At 35.4% G+C, this 24,408-nt stretch overlaps 2 protein-coding genes across 3 annotated transcripts; both read left to right on the top strand.

The window, feature by feature from the left end:
* The first annotated feature begins 736 nt into the window (after positions 1-736).
* LOC113697757 (zinc finger protein 7-like) lies at positions 737-3,912 on the top strand. Of its 2 annotated transcripts, XM_072057656.1 has the most exons (3): positions 737-1,309; positions 2,022-2,068; positions 2,583-3,912. In XM_072057656.1, exon 3 carries the CDS (start codon positions 2,686-2,688, stop codon positions 3,469-3,471), a length of 786 nt encoding a protein of 261 aa, XP_071913757.1. In that variant the 5' UTR covers positions 737-1,309; positions 2,022-2,068; positions 2,583-2,685; the 3' UTR covers positions 3,472-3,912. The 2 variants fall into 2 exon arrangements, with proteins under 2 accessions (XP_071913757.1, XP_027073139.1); XM_027217338.2 differs by lacking the exon at positions 2,022-2,068 and having other exon boundaries at positions 741-1,309.
* Positions 3,913-18,984: 15,072 nt separating this feature from the next.
* Positions 18,985-24,150, top strand: LOC113699060 (cysteine-rich receptor-like protein kinase 2). Its single transcript, XM_027219116.2, has 8 exons — positions 18,985-19,587; positions 20,547-20,941; positions 21,270-21,392; positions 21,650-21,777; positions 22,014-22,224; positions 22,765-22,996; positions 23,396-23,546; positions 23,662-24,150. Exons 1-8 carry the CDS (start codon positions 19,208-19,210, stop codon positions 23,977-23,979), a joined length of 1,938 nt encoding a protein of 645 aa, XP_027074917.1. The 5' UTR covers positions 18,985-19,207; the 3' UTR covers positions 23,980-24,150.
* Positions 24,151-24,408: the final 258 nt, after the last annotated feature.

Here is a 24,408-nt window from a genome sequence, read left to right as displayed (position 1 = left end):
AAAAAAAAAAAAAAAAAAGCGTACACAACTCAGAATCTAGAGAGAAGAGAAATGGGATGTGGAGAAATCAGAGTGTTTTATTGCTAGAGAAAATGGTACTTTTAACCACTTGAACCGGTCTTTACTCTCCTATTCCTTCCTTTTTTCTCTTGTATCTATCCAAGATCACTCCAAAAAGAATTCCTTCACTTATTTATTCTTTTATATAATTCTATCTGTTAGGTGTGTGGCAGCAGGTTAGTGCAAGAAACTAACAAAAGTCAATTATTGTAGTATCTGATCAAACTGAAGTCCTGCTAATTTACTATCAATAACATTTGGTATTTGGTAAGAAAATGCTCAATAATAATTTATGTCACTAGTGATTTTTGTCATTTCCACGCAAAAAGATGATAATAAATGAAAAAATGGACCTAATACAAAAGCCATTCCAAACACATGTTGTTTGGACATGGGACAAGTTGCAGCAGCATTTGATGCGTCTCATAGAAAAACCAAGAGAGAAGTGGCTGAACTGTGATGTGTGAACTAACAAAGTAGAGTAAGTTTTGAGGCCTCGAGGGACATGTCCTATTTTGTATTTTTGTGGGCTGAAGTGATAAAAACTAAATGGTGATGCCTACTTGTTTTGCATGGCTTGATATGATGTAGAAGAAGTTATGATGGACATGCAGAAAAGTAAGTGATAAAATCAAACCGAAAATGTAAGCCTTCCCAATCCCGTGCGTTCAGCTCAGCTCAGTAGTTATCTGCAGCGCTTTTGCAAGTGGGATGCAACACATAGTTTTAGAATCTTTGGGAAATACTAATGAGTTAAGCTGTACTTTTGTTTGGTTTTGATCCCACCCTTTGGCTTCTTTGTATTGTACAAGTTGAGTAAGCAGTTGTTTCGTTCTTGGACAGAGCCCAAATTTTTAACAAACAGGGAAGATTGATGGAGGCTGTTTGAAGAGTATTATGTCATCTTCATTTCTATCATAATTTTTCCCCAACACCTCCTTTTCCCCTGACTCCTTGGACAAAGCCACCACTGTCCCCCACCCCTCACCCCTCACCCCCCCCCCCAGCACCCAGCTCTTCTTTCTACCTTTGCCTTCCTATAATAAAACATCAAACTCCATCCCTCCCTTTCCCTCTCTCTCCAACCATTCATTTCTTTTTTTCTTCATTCCATTTCTCTCAAGTGGGGCTTTAATAACTATTTGTTTCGGAACCACAAGAAGACCACACCTTTTGCTTTGTCCTTAAATGGTGTTCAACTAGAATTGAGCTCATCAATCAGAAATCTGCTTCATACTACTTTTACCTGGTAAGTTTCAGCTCAGGTTCTCCTGATAATTCTGTACTCAATGATTCAGCTTCTTTCTTTTTTATTTTTCATGTTTTTCATTTGGTTGTAAGATATCTGTTTGAAACAACCATTTCTGAATCTGTTATTGGCTTGATCTTGTACAGAGTTTTGTTTTTATCTGCTGTTTGCTGTTACCTTATCGAAGACTAATTTTGCAGTTCTCATCTCTAAGATTAACATAGTTGTGATGCTTTGGAAAGATGTGTATAGATTCATATCTTTTAATCTATGGTGGTGGATTAATCTTTTAGAGAACTGTGATATTTCACTGCATGTAATTCTTTTGTTCCTGGAAATATCTTTGCAGCCTCAACCTTTTCCCCTTTTCAGATGCTGGGGTTATGCATAAGCTCCCAAATAGTTAGAATTTGTTGATAGTTCCTCATGAACATTAGGAGTTGGACCTGAAGCTCCCAACTTAACCCTTTGACGACTAGTCCCCAGTAAATCAGGGGACTCGCTAGCGATTTTGTTCTCAGAGAGTTGATTTTCATCTGCCAACTTAGCTTTTCATGCAACTCCTTCGTCTGCTTATGTGTGTGTTTTCCATAATTTACTAGATTTCAAAGTGGTTTGTTCAGATTAAATTACTGTTACTTGACACGTAGCTCCCTTGTTATGCATCAATTATCGAGTAACTGAAACTGGTCAATTTCTGTGTCTTGCTTAGCTTGGCTCGGAAAATTATTTGAGAAACAAGATTCCAATAATCTTCAGGTAAGGAAGAAAAGAGCATATTTCATAGATTTGTTACAATAGTTGGTTTTGTGATCTTCCCTCTTATCCTCACCAAAAACAATTCAAATCCATCATCCAAAGCCAGAGCCAGAGCCAGGATAAAGACGAGAAAATTTGGCATTGGCCCTGTAGAAGCCAGAAGGTTATCTTATAGTACCTGGAAAAAATAACAGAAGAAAGTTTATATATCAGCTTTGAGGTTTGTTTTTCTTGGGTTTCCATCATTCCACACATAAGATTCCCAGTATTCTGAATCTTCTAATGGCTGTTTACTGTTATACTATTTGCAGCCTTGATTATATAGCAGAGTATCTCTTTTTGGTAGTTGAAATGGGAATGTGTTGTCATTTCTTCTGACAAAGGATACCAGTAGTATTTTTTTTTTTTTTTTTGTCAGAGTACTTTCTACTTCTTTTGTGTTTAGCCTTTGCCTGAAATTTTATGCACGTATGATTTTGATCTTTGACTCTCTTAACTTTTTCCCTGAATGCAGACCATGAGATCAATAGGGCATATATGGCAACATTGACTATTATGTTTCAATCTGGTGATCAGAAATTCAGAGTATAGATTTTGCTCCAAATAGCTTCCTCATCATGGAACATCTGAAGTTTGATCTTGAAAAGGAGGCCTCTTATGAAAACAGTTCTGATATTAGCAGCCAGGTAGCATCCAACATATCAGTGCAAGAACACTTCATGGATCCCCGCAAGAGCATTTTGTCAGAATCTTCTCAACTTACAGATGTGACAACTGAACTAGGTTCAGAATATTTATTACTCGACTTATCTCTCAACTTCAAATCAAGTACCAATGAATTAGCTTGCCAGGAATCAAAAGGATTTTCAGTTTCCAGCACAAGTGAAAGTAGCAATGAACCCGCAAACCAAACCAAAGTGGCTGCCACCCCACGAGTTTTTCCATGCAACTTCTGCCAAAGAAAATTCTACAGCTCACAGGCACTTGGTGGTCACCAAAATGCACATAAGAGAGAGAGGACATTGGCAAAACGAGCAATGAGAATGGGAATATTCTCAGATAGATATGCCAGCTTGGCATCCCTGCCTTTGCATGGATCTTCATTCAGGTCCTTAGGAATAAAAGCACATTCTTCAGTTCACCACGCCTTTGCAATAGCTGGAGCAGGAAGGCCACCTGATTTTGGAACCAGTGCACGATTTGAACAGCCATACATGGCTCAGCCTATATACATGGAGGATGATCCAGAGCTGTTATGGCCTGGTAGTTTTCGACAGGTAGCTGATCCTGGAAACTCTCCTCAAAGTTTTATAGTAACTGGAAGTTCAGGCCTGGATTTTGCAGAGCTCAATCCACCACTGGAAGAGGATCATTTTGCACCTGATCTCACTCTTAGACTTTGAAAAGTGTGCATGACAGCAAATGGCTTTATTGCTTTGCTATTTTCAGTTTTTCTGTACAGTGAGACATAAATTGGCAAAGCCGCAAGTTCTGGGGTAGAGCTTTTATTAGCCACTTTTGGCTTGGTGATCATTTGTTTCATGATTTTCAGCATACAGGATTATTCAGATTGATGATCTGCAGCTACTGTTTCTGCAGTTAGACCTTTTACCGGGGCCTCAAGATCACGACTGATATGCCATCCAGTGATCAGATTGATGTATTGAACTACTGTTAGATTTCTTTCTCTTCTTTTTGTCCTTAACTTATGGTTAACAACTTGATGTAATTTGGGTGGACAGTGTCAAGAGTTTGTACCGATAATCTAGTAGTATTTAGATTATAGATTGTGCATTCTCACTTTTGTTCACTATATGAAATGTCACTCCTGTAGTCCTGTTAAATTTTTGTTGTAAAAAGAACTAAAACAAAAAAAAAAAAAAAAAACAAAAGACGGAGAGAGCTGATGAATGAGAAAGGAACAAGATTGATTTGACAGCACTCCTACTGGAGTTAGGCTATCATATACACTGGTAAATAATGTAACAACTAAAATGTTGAAGAACTTAATCATAGAGAAGAAAAGTTTTGCCCTAAAACAGAAAAAAAGTGTACAGAAGTTGCCAATCATACAACTAATTGCTGGGAAAAATGAAAAACTGAAGGAATGAGAATAACATGTGCCATGGAAATTAGGTGAGGAACACATATTAGTATCATTAACAGAAATTGAAGTAAAAAATATATTTAGTACAAGCAATTACAAAAATACGGTATTTACACAAGAAGAAAGTTAGAGGAGTGAAAAAAAAAAACTGGAGTTTAAACTGAGCCAATTTTAAGTCATGGGTGTGGGTGGGAAGGTGATCAGTAAATGGGCCTTCAGAAGTGGAAACTTTGGGAGAAGTGAGAAATGTCTTGAGCATCATGTCCTTATGTGATGTATCCTACAAATCACTGGATCAGGCTAAGGATTAATCCATCTTGTTGGGCTCTCGAAGCTCAACTGCAACTCCATTTTGCTGCTGTCTCGCATTAGCCTTTACAGTATTTTCTTGAGAAAATATATACACTGTACATACATCTTTTTTTTTTTGGATTAAAAAATATCATTTCACTCTGTACTAATGTGTACTAATGACAGAAATTACATCAACCATACACAGATACAAACAAATAGATCCATATACAGATACAACTAGATAGATTTGACGAGTTTATGGATCTAGAAAATCAATAGAATATTATATTGAAACTCCAAAAAACTCAAAAGATAAAATATTTATAACCTCAAAATCATCTGTGTATGCTTCTAACTATATTGCTTGCTTCTCTCAGATCAACTAATGAACTGATTTAAGTTCAGATATTAAGGTAAGATCTGACAAGATAAATCTAAGAAATCTAAGATCCGACAACCAAATTCGAAAAGATATGTAGATCTAATAAAAAGAAACAGACTAATTACTAAATCTCTCACTAGACATGAGACGGAGGGAGATCAAAGGAGACCAATTGACCTCCCTTCCCAGGAAGAAAGAAACTTTTATTAGGAAACACTAAGAGGCTAAAAAAGACTTTATTGTAAACACAAAAAATTAAAAGAAAAAAAAAAGGACATGGGGGCAGTTAGAGAGGAGGAGGAGTGTTTAGATTTATATACTATCTATATTTGTATCCACAGGCATCAGAAATCTGAATCCCTTTTTATTATAATTTTGGATTTATTTTAATTTAATAATCCTTATCTTTTCCCTATCCCTTTTCACTCTTCAATTTACGTGACCCATTAACCCACAAAATTAAAACTCCTAAATTTTAACTAACAGATAATAACCACCCTTGCAAAATGATATTTGTAAATTCATTTATTACTGACACTTACCATATCACTAATAGGAATACTCACACTTACCACATGACTGATAGCAATAACTAACTATTAATTTAACAAACTCGCAACTATGAAAATCACATATCCAAAATTTAGAAAACTATTTGAATTACAATTTTCACAATTCTACGTATTTTATTGTCATAATGTATTTTACTCTCATGATCATTCACAAAAACTGATGATCACTAACTTATTTTACCCATTTTCATTTGTCATCGCACAAATAAAATACAATGAAAAAAGACTATATATCATACTCTCACCATGAATGAATCTCACTTACAAGTATTTCAATCAGCGACGAAACTAAAATTTTTTTTCTAGAGGGACTAAAATTTTTCCTAACATAATTATTTTTATGTGTTATTAAAATAATTTTCATCTATTTAAATATATGACATCTAAAAATATCAAGTATTAATTTTTATTAAAAAGGGATGTAAAAAATAAATAATTTTTTAAATAAAAAATTAATTCAAAGGTAGTTAATTCACACACATACGCACACATATACACACACACACATATATATATATTCTTATAATATAAACTAAAATTATAAAAAATTAGAAAGGCCAACTTTGTTTTACATAAATATTTACACAATATGAATTAAAATTTTTAAAACTTGGGGGGAGGGCAACTATGGCCCCCATGAACCCCCATTGGTTCCATCATTGATTTTAATGGTATCTTAATTCTAAAGATGTAAGATTACAAAAGAGAAAACAACTGATCACAAAACGAATATTACACCATAGTGATTCAACTGAAATATTTTAAAAAGATTTAGCAAGTTTTCTTCCAAGAAATACAAGTTTCATTGAACATTTTTTTTTGTAGCATGAACTCCACAAAATTCAACAGAATTAATTAAACCACCAATATTGATTTTTATACTAAAAGTTAATTGATGTAAAAAAATGTTTGCATCGTTGCACAAAATTATCAAACCGAATGCATAATGTTTGTAAGTATTTTATTTTGAAATAATTTTTATATATTTAAATATATGACATCTAAAAATATCAATTATTAACTTTAATTATAAAGGGATGTTAAAAATAAATAACTTTTTTAAGAAAAAAAATTAATTCAAATGTAATTAATTCACATGCACACATATACACACACACACACATATATATTCTCATAATAAAAACTAAAATTGTAAAAAATTAGGAGGGCCAACTTTGTTTTACACAAATATTTACATAATATGAATTAAAATTTTTAAAACCTGGGGGAAGCTATGGCTCCCATTAGCCTCCATTGGTTCCATTAATGGTTCCATCATTGATTTCAATGGCATTTTAATTCAAAACTTGCAAGATTACAAAGAAGAAAACAACTGATTACAAAACGAATCTTACACCATAGCGATTCCATTGAAATATTTTAAAAAGGTTCACAGTAGGTTCACTTCTAAGAAATGCAAGTTGTGACAGTCCCACCTTCCCCTAAGGCGAACCAAAGGGTTCGACGGACCGCCTGCCCAACTCTCGTTGGAACTACGGAGTCAAATCACAAAAACCCTACATAGCGCACAATCGAACCCCAAGAAAACAACCAATCGAAAACTACTAAGTCGAAAACATGATTTCTAAACCGTAAGGTACAATGGTACTTCGATTAAACGCCTCAATGGAAACGAAAATGAAAATGAAAACGCAAACGGAAAGCGGTCACATCACAATCTGGCTAAGATCTGGCCGGATTTCTGGCCTGATTCGAGGCAGTGAGCAACCCAAAATTTTCAAAATCCTCTACTAATCCAGCCAAATATCCGGCCAAGAACTGGCCGGATACACGGCCGGATTAGATGAACAGTTCCTGCCAGAAATTTTTCTTTCATTGTTCAAACGTCGCGCTCGTCCGCTCGTCCAATGGTTGCAAATAGTATCTCAACGAATCCAAAGATACCATCTCAAACGAATACACTTAATATACATGGTTAAACACTTATACACATACATTGAAAACTTTACAAATCAAAACGTGATACTTTATTAAAAGACAAATTAGGGTTTTGATGACAAAAGAGCTTATCAAGAGAACGTTTATACTAGCTCGACCCTTTCTTCAATATCACGGTCCAAAAGTGTTGTTCCTTGTAAGGAAAAATAAAGATAACTGGAAGGGGGTAAGCCTACGTTCAATGAGGTACCAAAATACAAGTAGTCACGAATCATGGCATTTCACTTTCAAGGCACATATAGCCAACATATCAGGAAATGAACAAACACCTCAAATGGAAAGGATACAAGTGGCTCTCAAGAGCCAAAATTTCTATTGTAGTACTTGATCCAAACTTGTGGACTCTCCGTCAACGTATATTGAATAAACATGTCCGTAGACCCCACTTTATACCAAATTTCGTCTACCAAACATTCCCCTTACTGGGGCCGAACATCTCAACAGTAACAGTGGGTGGTAATATTCGAGTATACCAGAAATTCAGGGTATACCTTAGCCCCAAGTCAAAGATTTTATCTCTGGTGGTGCTGGACAACACAACAAGCTAGCACAACGGTTATATTTTATCAGGGAGCCTCGGTTCAGGATTTTGTCCCTGATGGTGCTGGACAACACAACAAGCTAGCACAACAGCTATACCTTGCCAGAAAACCTCCAAACGACATCAGATCAAGCGCAGATAACGGATTCAAATTTACACAGTAATCAGTTACATAGGCAAGAGAACGAGTGTGATAAAGTACACTCTCGTCTCATTCAGAATAAACAAAGTTCACAGTCATTCCAATCACAGATTTCAAGCACAAATAAACCAATTTAAGCAACAAAGGAGGGAGTGGTATACTCACCATCAATGGCAACACTTCACTTTCCTTGATTCGTCCCCATGAACTCACTCGAGTCCTGTGATCACACATTATATTACAAGGCTAGTGATACCAAGCCCAAATGCATGAAGAAATGAAGGTTTCTAAGACTCCATGTCCTCTCATTCAAACCTTACTTCCACTCAACATCATACTAAAATGATTTACCAACTCCGAACTTAAAGTGGAAATTGAAAATAAGAACAATCGTAGAAAAATAGATTTTTTTTCAGTTTTGCACAACACTATTTGAAAAATCATATATCAAGATTCTTAAGTCCAAAATTGATAAAATTTATACCGTCAGAAAATAGACTCAAAGGGGTACAATTTCTCAGAAGACATATTTATAAAATTCAGACCACAAGTCAGTCAAATCTGAGCCTCAAATTGCTATTTCATCCAGTAAAAGACAGAACAGATATGCAATTTCAGTCAATTTTGAAAAATCACCATAAATCACACAGACAGAAACAGGGTCTGAAATTTTTATGGTTTATAGCCCTATGAATCTAGTTTCAAACACAACAAACAGAATTCAATTCCAACTTTTCTAAATCAAGTTATAATAGATTTCCCGAGACTGCACAGGAGTTCCTGTGAAAATTTTGACAGCACCTCCCCTTTATTTTTTCTTTACTTTTCCAACCACACATCAATACCAATCACTTCTCCATTCAACCACAATTGCACCCACAATTCACAAGCTATCAAACACCCTTGATTAGGGCCATAATACCCTTCATATCTCACCAAATGAGAGCTCCAAAATCAACCACAAACAAAGCCAAATTAGAAACCCTAAATTTGAAATTTTCAAACACAAGCTGGACATTTTTTTAGGTAAAATAACTTAGGACTTAAACATTAGATTTCTCACATGTCAAAGTTAGTAGATCATAGCCAACCATTAATCATCATATGAGGGCAGAAAAATCACCAATAAATCTGAAATTTACTATAACCCTACCTCAAACCATAAAATCTTCCACAAAGCAACATATTCAACAACTACAAGCCAATAATTTGCCATTAGTAAGAATAAAGAGAGATTCTTAAGCAAGATACCTTGAAATCTTAAGAAAGATGGTAGTTTAGACTTTTTCCTCCCAAATTTACTCCACAACTACCTTGGAAACTACCTTGACTAGCACTTTTATGGAGTGGTTTACAAAACTAATTGTTAGACTTCAAGATTTGAGCAAGAAATTGAAAGACAAGGTGAAGGCTTTCTCTCTTGTTTTTCTCCTCAAGAGGGCCTGCCAAGGGAAGCTTAAAATGGAAGAAAATTGGGTCAAAATTGGAATTTAGGAAAGTTAAATAAGTTTGGTCAAAATCCACCCTCCAATAGTGTAGAGACACTTGGCTCTTTAAAGTTCATTCTCATCCTTTGGTCTACCAATGATTCATTTTATCTAGCTAGTCTCTAATTATCTCCTACCACCTTGGGAAAAAAATAATATCCCTTTATGCAACGTTCACTCATTTGTCAAAATGTATCGTACTTAACATACTAGCGGGTTCTACATCCAATATACACTACTAATGTCACATAAACGAACTTATACTAGAAAAAATGATTTTTAAACTGTACTTACTTATAAAAATCTCTGAAAAATACTTATAAGAAAGTAAAGTAATGAAAATGCATTCGAAGAATTCAAATAAAATAATATAAAAGAAAGAAATTTTGCAAGTCCTCACACAAGTCTCGCTGAACATTTTTTTGTAGTACGAACTCCATGAAATTCAATAGAATTAATTAAACCACCAATATTAATTTTCATACTAAAAGTTGATTGGTGTAAAAAATGTTCACACATTTATAGAAGATTATCAAATTGAATGCATAATGTTTGTAAGTATTTGATTTTGAAATCAAATAAAATATGCAATTACATTTATTTCTATCAATATATCATTCATTTTCTAATATAAATTTCTATTATTATTTTAATATCTATCTTCCGCAAAAATACAATTCTTGAATGATCTACATATTTTGTCATACTTTGAACTATTGTTAGACAAATCTTAAATTTTAATTATGTTGGTATATATTTTTTTAACTTTTTTCAAATTTACCCTCTTTTTTAATTTCTTTTAATAACGTAAGTACCGTGCGCAGCACAGGTATTCACATTAGTACATACCTAAGCGGGAGGTAAATCATGATTTTAGACTGCAATCAAAGCAACCTAGTTTTCTAGTACGATAGATTACATTTAACGCTACAAGTTTCGGATCAGCCAACTCGTCAACATTACAATTAACAGCAATTCAACAGCTAATCAAGATTAAAAATATTCCACATTTGATGGGACAGGATACATAGATATTTTTCTTCTTATACACAATGTACGTAGGATAGTCATGTCCAATTGAAGTGGATTGAAAACCCTCCATTTGGACCAATTTAAACCACTCCATGAAGCGTTTGAATTGAGTTCCAGACCGAATGTTTTTAGTCAGAGGTCGAACTGAATTATATAATTGCTAATTAATGTGCTGGTCTTGACTTAATGCAGCTGCAATTAAGTGTGTAGAGGAAAAAAATTGTGAATCCAGACCAACATCAGGGAATACAATGATGTATAGTAGGCCAAAATTGAATTCTACTAGAATATTAGTGGTCTGGTTGCCTCTAAAAATCGGTCATAAGTGACAGTATCTGCATTTTGGTATTGAATTGTGTTAGGAAATTGGCTTAATTTCTTTTAGGTAAAATTCCTATTTTGTGTGGAAGTAACTAGTTTCCTAATTGGATTTAGTTACTTGAAGTAGTAGTCAAGTAAATTCCTATTTAGCTAGATACTATTTTCTACTCTATATGAGTTTAGGAAATAGTATTGATTTTCAATTGTTATTTGGTTTTTTCGGCAGTAATGTTCCCTATAAATAGGTGGGTTGGCATACTACAAAGATACACAAGAAAGGAGTGAGAGAGTTTTTAGTAGGTGAGAGGGTTATACAAGAGTTGGGGCTTGGGAATCAAGTTGTAATCTTGTGGTATTTTTCTCTCATAGTAAGAACAAGTTTTTCTCTCCGTGGATGTAGGCTTGGTGATTAAGCCGAACCACGTTAATTCTTGTGTGTTGTTCATCGTTCGTGTTAGATATTATTTTCTATTAAATTGTTGATCTTTTCTTTTTCAAATAATTAGCCTGATACCCCAACAAGTGGTATCAGAGCTCCGTTGGGATTTTGGTTAATTATTTGAAATTGAGTGGGTGGTGGTATACCATGGGGTTTGGAACTATACAGTTTCCAATTCAACCGTTTAATGGAACTACAAGTTTCACTCTTTGGCAAAGAAGAGTGAAGGATGTTCTAGTTCAACAAGGTTTGGCAAAAGCGTTGAATGGAAAGAACAAGAAGCCTGAGAGCATGAATGATGATGAGTTTGAAGAGTTGGACGCAAGGTGTGCGAGCACGATTCGGCTCTATGTGACGGACAACATCATAAATAATGTGATAGATGAGGAAGATTCTGCAGCAGACCTCTGAAAAAAATTGGAAAAACTTTATCTGGCTAAAAGCTTATCCAATAAGTTGCATCTAAAACGGCAACTTTATGCACTAAAGATGGTGGAGGGTGGCAGCCTCATGGATCACATGAATACGTTCAACGGAATTTTGGATCAACTCCAAAAGGTAGGCGTAGATATTGAGGAAGAAGATAAGGCCCTTTTACTTCTTACCTCAGTCTCTGATTCTTACGAAAGTGTCGTGACAACCCTGTTGTATGGGAAGGACACTTTAGAGTTCGAGAATGTGCAGTCTTCTTTGTTGGATCATGAAAAACAAAGGAAGGCAAACCAGGATGTGATACAAGAAGCTGCGTTAATTGCTCGAGGTGAGAATAAAAGAGGAAAACAATTTGACGGTGAATCTAAGGCAGGTGGTTCAAAGGCCAAGGGAAAGGGTGGAATCCAGTGCTTTGGTTGTCATGAGTTTGGCCATATCAAAAAATATTGCCCTCATCGAAGGAAAAATGATGAGAATGACTATGATAATGTTGCTGGATATGCATCGGGTGGAGATATTCTCACAATCTCCAAAGGTAATAATACTTCTTCTCGTGATGGTTGGATTTTAGATTCTGGATGTGTTTCACATGTTTGCTCCAGGTTAGACTATTTTGATACTCTCCAAAGAAAGAAGGCAGGTTTTATGTCCTTGGGTGATGGATCTACTTGTCAAGTCAAAGGTGTTGGAGTGGTGAAAATCAAAATATTGAATGGAGAGATTCGTTCTTTGGGTGGTGTGGCTTATGTCCCAAAATTACGAAGGAATCTAATTTCTTTGAGCCAGTTAGACTCCGAGGGTTACCATTTTTCCGCTGCAGGTGGAGTTTTAAAAATCACACATGGCGAGACGGTCTTGTTGATGGGGAAGAAGTATGGTAATCTGTACCATTTGAATACCTCAATGAATTGGGAGCGGCAGGGGATCCAAAAATGCTCTCAAATTACAAATGGTGGTGAGAGGAAAAATCCTGCTATGGGAGAGGGTGAATTGAGGCCCCTCTCGCGAGTCAACTAGATGTTGGACTCGGTTAGCTACACACGTTCATTTGCCGATTGAATCAATTGAAAACAAGACCGTATTGATTCAGGTGTGTAGCTAGGCACCAAGGTACTTGGTGGGAAAAGGCAAATGGAGTTTTTTGGATGGTTTGCTGTGTTTGCTAAAAGAAATTTTGCCAAGTTGGAGATTTGTTAGGAAATTGGCTTAATTTCTTTTAGGTAAAATTCCTATTTTGTGTGGAAGTAACTAGTTTCCTAATTGGATTTAGTTACTTGAAGTAGTAGTCAAGTAAATTCCTATTTAGCTAGATACTATTTTCTACTCTATATGAGTTTAGGAAATAGTATTGATTTCCAATTGTTATTTGGTTTTTTCGGCAGTAATGTTCCCTATAAATAGGTGGGTTGGCATACTACAAAGATACACAAGAAAGGAGTGAGAGAGTTCTTAGTAGGTGAGAGGGTTATACAAGAGTTGGGGCTTGGGAATCAAGTTGTAATCTTGTGGTATTTTTCTCTCATAGTAAGAACAAGTTTTTCTCTCCGTGGATGTAGGCTTGGTGATTAAGCCGAACCACGTTAATTCTTGTGTGTTGTTCATCGTTCGTGTTAGATATTATTTTCTATTAAATTGTTGATCTTTTCTTTTTCAAATAATTAGCCTGATACCCCAACAAATTGGTCTCCGGTCCAGTCCGTGTTTAAATGAGATAACTGGTCAAATTATATTATATAATAAATCCCCATTCACCACTGGATTAATAACGAGATTAATCCTTCATAAAATCACAGCAAATCTTTTCTGTTGCAGAACCATGTGATAAGAATCTTGTTAAAGCTTCTGATATCATGGCATGAGAACTTCAATTATATAATTTGGATTGGTTGAATTCTATTCCCATTTGTCGGCCAAACCCTTGCTAATTTCATCCTTCTTCAGTTGTTGATGTGAAATATTCAAATTTACGAACCCATAAAAGGGAAAAAAGAAAGACAAATATCGTGCGATGGAAACACGATCTCATAGTTGCTGATCGTATTAGTGGAAAATTTATCTGCAATTTCTGGCTGATGACCTTTTGTTTTCTTTTCTCTTGATTTATGACCTTGTTGAACACTGTGAAGAAGGAAATCAATTTTAACAAAAGAAAAAAGTTGAACTTAAAACTTAAAAGACCAGTACCATTGTAACATATAAATTGTAACTTCCACAGTTCTACTTGTTTATTCATTCTAGTCAAGATAAGAACACATGATTTCATTCCTTCAAATTCTCCATTGCCTGAATGACCACTGCAAACTTCTTCATGGGAGGCTGGAACTATTAATTAGTTACTATATATTGGTGCTTATAGTGGATGCCACTATTTAAACCACATTTTTCTGTTCATATCTCAATGCAAAAACTGTGCGAAATAATGACCGGGGCATTATTCAAATACAAAGCCAGAAAAAGGAAAGAAAAAAAATGCTGACATATGGTATGGTAGTATAAAAAAATTCTATAGGTTTTTCCTAGTTTCAAGAGAATGAAAGGATTAATCCATTGGATTTTAAAGATGTATATTTGACTATTGGGTCTTTTTAGTAAAGTAAAATAGTCTATCACCTTTTTTAAATTTAATTTTCTTTTTCAGAGTGAACCCATCTCTGATGCTTGACATAATGAATATCCACCCAGTCATCTCTGATTTTTTTTTTTACCTACTTCGTCGCATTCCCATTCCCAGATTCATTTTTCCGTCATTTACAACTCCATTCATACTCCAGAAATTTTAACGTTTGATCTGGGCATTTCATCTTCTCTTGTAATTCAATTTTCTTTTTCCATTTGCAAATTTTAACGCGTGAACTGGGAAATTTGACTTGGGTAGTTTTCACCATTTTTTAAGAAACTTTAAGTGATAGTGGAAGCTATTATTATAGCTGCGTTGAAAACTTAACTTCAGAAGTGGGCTTAGTGGGGTTGGCTAAAGATCCACTGCAAAAGCTTCCAAACTTTCTGCTCATTATCTTAACAAAAATTACTGATCAAGTATAAAACGCTTGCTAATTAATTACTCTTTTTGATTGGGCAAATTGGCTGCTAAGAAACTGAATTATTGATCATTGACTTAATGAGAGAATTAAAGAATGCAGTTCCTGTATTTTGGATTATAGTGCTCGGTATTACAGAAATTCCGTCCGCTATTGCGCCAACAGCAATTGACAATAATTGAAGTAAAAAGAAAAAATCTAGAAGCTCAAAAACTAGTGGTTGACTAGTACTATTGTGCTAGCTAGCAATACGTTTTCCATCCCAAGTAAATTCTATATCATATAATAAGTGTGTTTTTTTAGGAGGATTTTACTAGACAAGTTTTTTTTTTAAACAATTTTGTCTACTGTAGTCTCAAAAAACAATTCAAAATTTTTAAAATACACAACCAAAAACATAAAAAAAAAAACACCCACCAGAGAGTGGCAGCGGTGGGAGGCAATAGTGAGGAGGGAGGAGGAAGGAGATGAAGGAAAAACAAGAAAGAAAATAAAAAATAAAAAAGGAAAGTTTTTAATTTTTCCAAACACTAAAAATGCACAAGTTTTTCTACTACTTTTATTGTAAATTACAGTAAAATTTTATATAAACACTAAAAAAAAAAACACACTTTCCAAAAGGATTCACAACTTTTTTTTGCAATTTCATCTTATCAATTATAATATTTGAACATGTTAGAAAACAAATTAAATATAGACATGATGGACTAAGTAACTAATGATAGGCATGATGGGAAAAAAGACTATACAAGTTTGGAGAGCACTATTAAACTGGCTGGCTTTCTTCTTCCAGATCTTCGTTCAGATCATCAGAGGCACGTCGTCGCTGACTCAGGTCCTGTCTTACGTTGGCCTGCGCCACTCCTCACTTCTCTCTTCTTCATCGCCTCAGTTCAAGCCTTTAGTGATGGGTGAAGGTAGCACAAGTGAAGGAGGCGGCGGCAGGAATGCTCCAACAGAGCATTAGATATGGCGATTGATAATGGAAAGAGAAGAGAGGTTTGAGTTTTTTCCATCACTTTTATAGGTGACCCATTTTTGAGATTTTGCCCGTACAAGACCCGCGTGTTGACCCGATTGAGGAGTTCAGTCGTGGAATTAGAATTGGAATTCTTTGGTCCAGCCAAAGAATTGGAACCATGGAATTCGATCGATTTGGAATTGCAATTCGATTCTAATTCTACAGAAAAGATAGTATCCAAACACAAGAATTGAAATTGGATCTCCAATTCCAATTCTACACTCCAATTCTATGGGAACCAAACGTACCCTAAAGAAATTCTTAACCACGTAAAATCGTAACTCTATACATAAGTAGATTATATTCATTACCCAGCAAAGACACCATCTGCCCCGAAGACTTCAAAGTATGTCCATTTATTGCAAAAATTGATCATATTGATAAGTTTCATGCCCCTATCCCATATGTGGACCTGTGGCTAATTTTTCAGTTTTGACTTTTGCTGCTTCTTGCTAGAATTCAATTTTGGCTTTCTGCACCCGGCTCTGTTTCCTGCTGCATCATTGGTTTCTCCAAAGTCCGAAGCTCATATTCCCATGACGTTTTTGTGCTTCGTTACACCCTTTACCTGATTCTTATTGACTCTCTGTGCTTCATTATAATAATCAGTTGAATTGTTTTCTCTTTCCAAGATTAGCAAATGAAAATGCATGAGCAGGTCACCAGTTGTTCTTCACGTAATTCTGAATTTGCTTTAAAAGGGGTCATTCATCAATAATAGTCAAAGGATTCATACAACTTTTTAATAATATCTCGAATTTTAGAAAGCAAAAGCTTAGGTGCTCCATAGTCTAAGCTCTTTTGAACGTTCAATTAAGGAAAACACTCACCTTAACATTCAATTAGATCGCAAGAACCATTCTATTGGCTGCTAACTCAGTTTTGAATCATTTGAGTTTTATCATAACAAGAATATTGGACCATGTACAAGCGACAACTAACGAGTTGAGATCTATGTTTTCAGAACCGGACCGGATAGCGACTCGGCCAAGGTCAGAGGTCAGGGGTCAATGGGTTCGATCGGAGGTCGATAGGGGTCGAACCGGATGACGACATAAATAAAAATTATTTAAAAATTAAAATATTATATTTATAATATCTAATAATATATTGATATTAATAAAGGTATATTCATATATATTTGATGTTTCAAATATATTTAACAAGAAAATATAAAGAAATTAGAACAATTAAGTAGCAATTTATATTATTTAATAAATATTAACAAGTTTAGAATTAAAATTATGAGTTTAATTGAAAAATAACATCAAATTTTAGGACAATATTTATAAAGTATCAAATATTTGAGGTATATCGATAAGTTTTAACAATTTAGGGGGTCAAAACATAATATTATAAAGTTTGATTTTTTTAAAAAAAAAATTACTGTTGAACCGGAAAAACCGATTTTTTTCGGTCAAACCCGGTTTTTGACCTGCTTTGACCGGATTTTAAATTTCCGGTTTTTAAATAAGACTCGGACCGGCTACCTGGCCGGTTCCCGGTTCGACCGGTTCGACCGGGCGGTCCGGTCCGAGTTTCAAAACAGAGGTTGAGATGAGATCAAATCTTGTAAAATGAGAAATGGCCGGAGCTAAATCCCCAGATTTTACTCCGATATTTAAATCAAAAATTGTCGGGAGTTGTATTGAGTGAGTTAAATTACATACCTCTCAAGTGAGCAAGGTATTGATAGTTATGTTAGAGGAGATAGGCAGTGAAATGATGAGGTTTATTGGTAATCTAACCTCGTCGGATAAGACATGGCTGCGATGTCAGTAGTAGGACTGAATTATTGGGTGGTGGACTATCACATCAATCATATCAATTACCAGTCATATCATAGTGACGAGTCGAGACTTTTGATATTACGGATAGATGGGTCATTCCGAGGTGAGTTCTTGGCACAGAGATCCTCTTCTTGGCACAGAGCAATTGGACCGAGATATCCTCTGAGACAAGTTAATCGATATGTTTTCTTAGTCGAGATGACTGAGATATCCACAGACGACATCTTAATTAGCACTCCATATTACAAAAAATCCTGTGAAAAATCACTCCAGGTAAAGAATCACATGAAAGTACTAACTTTTAAAAAAATTATGACAGATTATCATACTTAATTATGATAAAACGTGGACACGTTTGTTATCAGTGTTCCGTTCTAGCCCATTTACTTTCTCATTTGCCTGCTAAAAATATCAAATGTTTGTCCATTTATTGCCATAATCGACTAGACGATTTCGTTCTCATGTCAGCTGGTCTAAATAATTATGAGAAGCGTTGGCTATTTTCTTTGAGCAGCATTTATCCTTGGCTTCTTGGAGCTTATAAGTTTTTGGCTTTTTGCACCTTGTTAATCTTCTCACGACTCTATTTGGTTTTTCCAATGTCCGTTTAGCTTATTAATCTTTTCTGTTTCTATTTATGACATTGTTGTCTTTCTTGTCTCCAGTAGACTAATACGTATTGGCTTCCCTCATGTGTGATAATGCACGTGTTTAAGAATTTTTGTACCAAGATTAGGCTTGGAAACACAAGGGGTGATGAATTTGTTTGTTTTAACTTTTCTAGAGTTGCTCAAGTAAAGGGATTCGTGAAAATTACCAAACGAATTGATAAGATTACTAAAATGTTTTAGTGGAATTTGAGTGAATTGCACGATATAGACACTGTCACAATATACGGCACCATGATAATAAGTATATGCATAAACCACAATAAATTGTGACACTTTTTGAACTTTGCATTCCAAAATTAGATTATTACATCTAAATTCAAATTGAATAGTCGTCAATTATATGGTGCCATTGATACGACAATTGTAGGGATCTTAATCCCAAAAAAAAAAAAAAACTGTTGTCTCAGTATCTTTTGATAATGAGTTCATTTTTATTTACAATAACTTAAAAAAGGTATTATGTTAAAATTAAGGAGATCCCATCAAAGATTTAACTTCACAAAAGTTAAAATCGGCTTATATAGTTGACCTTAAGCTAACAGGTGGAGATTCATCATTCAAGTAGACAAATAGATAAAAGAAACCAGTACAATACATGACAAGTAGAGATTCAATTGTAAGCATGATAACTTTCAAGGACCTATTAGTAAAATTTTTTCTTTTGTCCATGCCAGCCAGAGCTCCTCATCAAATATGTAGCAAGCTCTACCCAATTTATATATTTTCCTAGCAGACAATACATAAGATAAGCTGACAGGCTTCTTGTGGCTCTTGCCACTTGCAATTATTTAGCTTTTTCGGTCCCAGAAATCCATATCATTCCATCATCAGCTCTGCCACCATGTCATACTAATCCCTCAATTCTGCACCGTACACTAATATTTGACAGTTCGAAGAAAATCAGGACAACCATGGGAGCAACATTTTGGAACTTGGCTGTGCTGATGATTCTTGTTGCAGTATCAATCTTCTTGAAACCAGCAACTTCAGACCCGCAAATCAATTTACTGAATCGAGGGTGCAGTCAGTATAATGCTACGAATACTAGGAACTTCTTCAACAATCTCAATGCCACCTTTGCTGATCTCAGAAACCAGTTATCCCAACAGAACAAGCTCTTTGCTACAGCACAGCAGTCCAGGTCATCTGACCCCGTTTATGCCATGGTTCAGTGCAGGGATTATGTTTCCTCGGCAGATTGTGTTGCCTGTTTCAATGCTGCAGTAGCCCAGATTCGGAATTGTTCTGCTGCAAATGGCGCTCGTGTCATATATGATGGCTGCTTCCTCAGGTACGTAATCCTTTTCTTGTTCAATTTATGTTTTGGGGGGAGATGGTGACGATGGAACTCTTGTTTTGTTCTAAGAGAGAAATAAATTAGCTCTATTAAACTGGAGATTTTTCCGCAAAATGATTTTTCAGCCACTTTCTTTAATTATCTTTTTATCTCGTAAACGCTTTTATGTGAAAAAAAGGCGAAAGTCCTATGTTTCAAAACCATTTCTTAGAAGCGATACAGGAGCCCGGCTGAAAAATTTTGCTAAAAAATTAGGTGCAATATTAATGGATAGACTCCTTTAAATTTACAGATTTTCTTTTGAGTGTAGATTAAGACAGAAGAACATGAACAACCAAAAAAAAAAAAAAGAATTTAAGAGCAGAAATTAGGTGGAAGATGGTCTGAAATTATATTGATTAGGAGTTGGTTAGAAGTGATATTGTTGTTTGCACAAAATGATAGTTAATTTAGATTCCTCATCATGTGCGTGCGTTATACTTGGCTGCTATTCTGTAATATCTGCGTCGTACAATGATGGTGGGGTTGTTAGCTATCCTTAATAGTTGCTTCACTTATTGGAGCACTAAGTTTTAACTTCCACTTTCTTGTGGCTTGGTTTTTTGAAGATAACTTTGCCCGTGTGGAGCAGTAAGTTGACTTTCATGCGTCACTACTGGTTTTTGCAAATTATCCACGATGAATGAAGGAAAAAAATGGGATTATGGAATGTAAAAGTGAAATATGTTTGTGAATTTATACTTTATATTTGTTATGGCAGCTCAACCTCGATTTTTATGATGTGGAAAAGATTATGACAAAAGTAAGTTCCATCATTTTAAGAAATTTTGATGAGCCAAATCACTAAAACTTGCAGTTATACTTGATATGATAACCTGTTCTGTTCCAATTTTTTATTTTTCTTTTAGGATTATTCATTGATCAAATATGATGTGAACTTTCTTTTTGTAAAGGTACGAAAGCAACAACTTCTATGATCAGAATACTCTTCCAGGAAACGTTCAGATATGCAGCAATCGAACTGCATCACAGGCAACCATATTCGGAGCAGAGGCACAAGCCCTGCTGAAGGATCTTCAACTTGCAACGCCGAGGATTAATGGTTACTTTGCAGCATCTAAGAGGCAAGTGAGTCCTGATGTTAGCGTTTATGGGGTGGCACAGTGTGCTCAAACAATCAGCGAAAGTGGTTGTGAAGATTGCTTGACTGTGGCGTACGGCAACATACAGGGCTGTTTACCCAATGCAGATGGCAGAGCGATTGATGCAGGCTGTTTTCTTAGGTACTCACAGACTTCCTTTTTCCCAGATAACCAGACAACCAATATCACACCTTTCCTTCGAGGCGGTAAGATATCTTTTGTCCTTCGTGTATGTCCTTCAGGATTTCTTAATTGAACATTTTCTACTTTTTAACTTTTTGACAAACAATACGTTTTTATGAAAATGGAGATTTTCTGTCCTTTTCTCTTTCTTGTAATCAAAATGTTAAATCGCAGTCTTCAATTCACTCCCTTATCTGCTACCTTAAGATAGTGAATCACTGTAAGAAAAAAAGAAGCCGGCAGTTCATTTTTTACGTGTCCTCAATATGTACCATAGATGCTTTATTACAATTTTATTTGCATTGAAAACTTCTGTGAAATTGGTGAGATACTGATGTTGCAACCTTGCAGGAAAATCAAGCAAGAAGAAGGCTATCATCGGTGGAGTGGTTGGAGGTGCAGGCCTTCTTATGGTTGCACTTGCTTTGTATTTATGGTATCGATTGCACAGAAAACCGAAGGCAGCTCAAAAAGGTGTTCTGGTTAGAATTGCAAGATATTCACATGTACCTGTGGGCTTTATGTTGTAGCTTTTGTTTGAACCACCATCTTTAGAACAACATTCATCCAGGCGGTTCTTTTTTGAATTAGTCATCTTCCAAATGCTTTTAGCAGACAATACTGGCAATTACTAGATAAGAAGTTGCTATAAAGATATGGCATTTTAATATCATCTTGTATTTTGTTCTTTGTTATAACTTAGTAATTTGACATATTACCTGATCTACCAGGTAACATATTGGGTGCAACTGAGCTGCAAGGTCCTGTAACATACAATTTTAATGTTCTTAAAACTGCAACAAACAATTTTAGCGAAGAATCTAAGCTCGGAGAAGGAGGTTTTGGTGAGGTCTACAAGGTATAGTATGTATGCAGCTTCTGTTTACTAGAAAATTCATCAGACCATTATCAATTAGGATGATCTAACTGAGGATTGATTAAATTTACTACCAAGGTCGCTAACTTTGACTTGTTCTACGTTATAAACTTCATCATTTGATCTTCTCACCATTTGTCATAAATTGTTCACCACTTCCTTAATTACTAGTAAATTAATGCAGAGATTTTCCTTTTTTTGTCTTCATACCACTTCAGGGTGCTCTGAAAAATGGAACTATTGTTGCTGTCAAAAAGCTAAACATAACTTCTGGTAGAGCAAAGGCAAATTTCGAGAGTGAAGCTAAGCTTATTAGTAATGTTCATCACCGAAACCTCATTCGCTTACTTGGATGTGCTAGCAAAGGACCAGAGCTACTCCTTGTTCATGAATACATGGCAAACGGAAGCCTGGACAGATACTTATATGGTAAACCTTATCTCTGCTTTCTAAAAGATGATGGCATGGTTGATTAATTAGAGCTTCAACATATACTTCTCTTTTACACCATCAGAAAGTAAAATTCAGAAGGAGCCAGAAGCCAGTAGATAAACTCCTAATTGAGAATTTCTCTTTCTTAGAGCTTGATCAAAAGGTGCCTCGGTTCAAGAATAATAATCAGAAGTTGGTTATTCTCTCAAATATTGTCTTTTTATTGGAAATGTAAAAAATAGTCATTGATTTTAACAGTTATGCAGAAGTATGGAAGTCTGACTTCTAAGAAGTTGACTTCAATTACCTAAAATCAAAACACATATTTCTTCTATACTTCACCAAAATTCATGTCTCAGCCTGCTCCCTCAACCTTTTGATGATGCTCCTCTCATATTTTTCTCCTTCATATAAATCTTTTGATTGAGTTCCATCATTATCATATGTGCTCAAGTCAAGGGTTGTCGATCCAATACTACAATGAATGTGATCATTACAAAATGTATTGACAGTTTCTTTTTCTGATTCTTCACACAGGTGATAAAAAGGGGTATCTCAACTGGAAGCAACGTTTTGATATAATATTTGGAACAGCTAGAGGTCTAGCCTATCTACATGACCAATACCATGTTTCTATTATTCATCGAGATATAAAGCCCAGCAATATCCTCCTGGATGATGATTTTCAGCCAAAAATTTGTGATTTTGGATTGGCAAGGCTTATGCCTGAAGATCGGAGTCATTTGAGCACTAAATTTGCCGGTACCTTGTATGTCAAACAAATTGTTCACTCCTACTTTAATTTCGTTAAAAAGGCTGATCATGCATGTGGTCTAATCGGCTGAAGCCTTTTGATGTGTCTCTGTGTAGTAGCTTTTAATACTTGCTATATCTGCTATTCCTGAGTTTAGAAAATAGTGATGTCCAAAAACTCTGTGATTTCTTGGCCTCAGATTAGTTTCTCTTAATTTCATTTCATTTAGAGGTCTACTTTTCTAATCAGAACATGATTATGAACCAAGTAATATCCCATAGATAGTGATTTTCACTTTGTAGTGTTCCACTATGAGCACAAATAGAAGTCTGAAAAGTTTGTATTAAGTTAACTCTGGATCATATAGCTTGAAGTCATTAATTCTTCCTGATATGAGGAACTATAATGCAACAGGGGCTACACAGCACCAGAATATGCAATTCATGGACATCTTTCTGAGAAAGTTGATACTTACAGCTTTGGTGTAGTCGTCCTTGAAATAATCAGTGGCAGACGGAGCAGCGACATGACCATTGAGCCAGTCAGTGAGTATCTTCTTGAACAGGTAAATTTCTACTCCTGATTAATCAGTTAACCGGTCAATTTGCTTTGTTTCTTCAACCTGGTCCTTCTCATTCACTATTTCCTTTGCCTGCTTTTCAATGTCACTTTTACGATAGGCATGGAAGCTTTATGAAAATGACATGCATTTAAAGTTGGTGGATGCGACTCTGGACCCCAACGATTACAGAACCGAAGATATGAAGAAAATCCTAGAAATTGCTTTGATATGCACTCAGTCACAACCTTCTGATAGGCCAACCATGTCTGAGGTAGTTGTCATGCTTTCAAGCGAGGGCTCATCAGCGCAGCAACGCCCCATTAGGACTGCAGTGATCGGTTCTGAAAGGAGGTTCAGAAACATATCTGAATCTACTGAGACTACATCATCAAACTCTAATGCCACTGCCTCTTTTACTGATTTCACTGGCCGTTAGCTTGTTCATCTTCAGAGTGCAGTAATTTCACTTACTTTTTGATATTCATCTCACATAAGGATCTGAAATCCAAGCAACTACTAGATGTCGCAATTATGTACATAGAGGAGATTATATAATCATATGAAATGTGAATTCAGAAGCAAATGATAGCTCGAAATGTCTTGGCCACGTCGTATCTGGTTGCTAGTGCTAGTGATTTAGTTAAGCAGTTCTCCGACCATTTCACATTTTGAGTTCTGTTTCACTTCTCTCTTCTCTTGACATACTTTCCATTGTAATCTTACATTTCTCCCGAGCTCTACCTGCCATTTGTTTTGGGTAGTTTCACTCAGAGCCTAATATAGTAATGACCAAACAAATTCTCAGATTAGCACATCGCATGTCTTTATCTTGTCGCTTCCCTGTTGCTTTCTAATACGTGTTTTT

The sequence above is a fragment of the Coffea arabica genome, chromosome 7c, assembly GCF_036785885.1.
Source record: "Coffea arabica cultivar ET-39 chromosome 7c, Coffea Arabica ET-39 HiFi, whole genome shotgun sequence".
In the NCBI taxonomy this organism is placed as follows: Eukaryota; Viridiplantae; Streptophyta; class Magnoliopsida; order Gentianales; family Rubiaceae; genus Coffea; species Coffea arabica.
Note: the sequence above shows the minus strand (reverse complement) of the source record. Positions and strands in the feature narration are given on the sequence as shown.